Source organism: Tupaia chinensis, unplaced genomic scaffold (assembly GCF_000334495.1).
Source record: "Tupaia chinensis unplaced genomic scaffold, TupChi_1.0 Scaffold000279_1, whole genome shotgun sequence".
In the NCBI taxonomy this organism is placed as follows: domain Eukaryota; kingdom Metazoa; phylum Chordata; class Mammalia; order Scandentia; family Tupaiidae; genus Tupaia; species Tupaia belangeri.
The window spans coordinates 2,321,432-2,323,151 of NW_006159762.1; the positions used below are offsets into that span (position 1 = coordinate 2,321,432).

The 1,720-nt window shown below is 40.2% G+C and overlaps 1 protein-coding gene across 3 annotated transcripts in view; it reads right to left on the minus strand.

Moving 5' to 3' along the window:
• The window catches only part of RSPH10B (radial spoke head 10 homolog B), a 55,091-nt gene that overhangs the window by 37,177 nt on the left and 16,194 nt on the right, over window positions 1-1,720 (minus strand). For all 3 annotated transcript variants that reach the window (XM_006150182.3, XM_027772516.1, XM_027772517.1), the window contains exon 8: window positions 683-859. In XM_006150182.3, coding sequence (XP_006150244.1) covers window positions 683-859 — 177 coding nt within the window. The remainder of the gene's footprint in view (window positions 1-682; window positions 860-1,720) is intronic.

Sequence of the window (1,720 nt, forward strand, 5' to 3'; positions counted from 1 at the left end):
AAAAAAAAAAAAGTTGCAGGAGGAAAAAAAAAATGCACATTGATGACTGCAGCGAGCTGTATGGGCACAGCTGGGTACTACTTTATAGTATGTTCATTCTACTCACCGGGGTTTATGCCTAGGGTCAGACTTGGATACATGTGTAGGTTTGTGTCAGCTGTGCTAGCTAATGGATTTATTTAGACTAATTAAGTTCATTGGCAGAACAATTGAATGGGGTGGGGAGGAAGGTATGGAGGGCAACCATGGATGCCAGGGACAATGGGGGAGGAAGATGGGATATAGCAGAGGGTGGGGGATGGGGAATCAGGGATGGCAAGACAAAGGGCAAGGTATGCAGGACGTAAAAATTGGAAAATTATTTGCTGAGAACATGTATGTGTGGATGTGCTTGATTGAGCCAATGCACAGTGTATTTTGGATGGAAAATTCATTTGTGTGTTGTGATGGTGTAAAGTTAATTAATAAAAAAAAACATAAATAAGAATAACTTCTAAATATACAAGAAATCAATAATATGTTGAAACTATTTTAAAACTCATGTAATCACCTTAACAAAACAGTAGGTTATCCTCCACTACAAAATGGATCATGTAATTTACTAGAGGATAACATACTTTTTACTGTATTTCAATTTTTTTATATCACTTTTCAAATGTAATCTTCATGAGTCTATACCAACCATGCCATGTTTTTTATTGGAAACCCATTCTCCCTCATACATGGCTCCACTAGCATAGTAAAATTTCCCATGTCCATGACGACATCCATTCACAAACTCTCCTATGTATTCATTTCTCAAAGGATACTGCGAGTTGAGGATTCTCTTCAGAAACCATGTGTGTGTTCCAAAGCCATTCTGAAAAGAAGACAAACTGCCATCAGACACGTTCAAACTATTTATGTATTTTGCCTTGGTTTCTTCTTGTTAGATCAACAAAGAGCGGAAAAATTGGTTATAGTGAAAACACAAAAATATCAGAGAAAATAAATAAAACTAAAACTGGCTCTTTAGGAAGATTAATAACGGCCAGCTAAGTGGCAGAGTGGTTAAGGTGGCTGGACCCCATATGGCTAACTGTGTGGTGTGGTTCGAGTTGGGGACTCAGTGGCTTGAAACACACTGGAGTGGAGCCCGTGGGTGGCGTGGTGATTGAGGTACAGGACTCCCACATGGCCACCCATGGTTAGAGTCCTGAACCCAGCAGTGTGTGTGTATGCCTGTGTCCCAAGAGGAGAGTGGAGGAGAGGGGACTGCTGCATAGCCATACCCCCCAGACAGTGATTTCTCAATTTCCCTCTCTCTGTCTCTCTCCAGCAAGCACATGTGCCCTGTTACAAAAACCTAACCAAAAGAAAAGAAAAGAAAAGAAAAACACATGGGTCCCATGTGTGTGCATGCCCAAAATCCCTAAAGGAGAATGGAGAAGAACAAATTGTGGCATAGTTATCCCTCTGGAGGAGATGGGGGAGGTGGTGCTGTCTCTCTCTGTCTCTGGCAAGTACACGTGCTCTATAGCAAAAAAAAAAAAAAAAAAAAATTAAGAAAGGAAGATTAATGAAATTTATATACCTCTACAGTCCACAAAGACAGATGAAGAAAAAAGAGAGAAAACACAAATTATTAGTATAGGAGAAAGAGGGAATATCACTACAGATTCTACTTACATTAAAAGAACAATAAGGGAATTCAGGGGGGCCAGCAGGTGGTGTGGTGGAT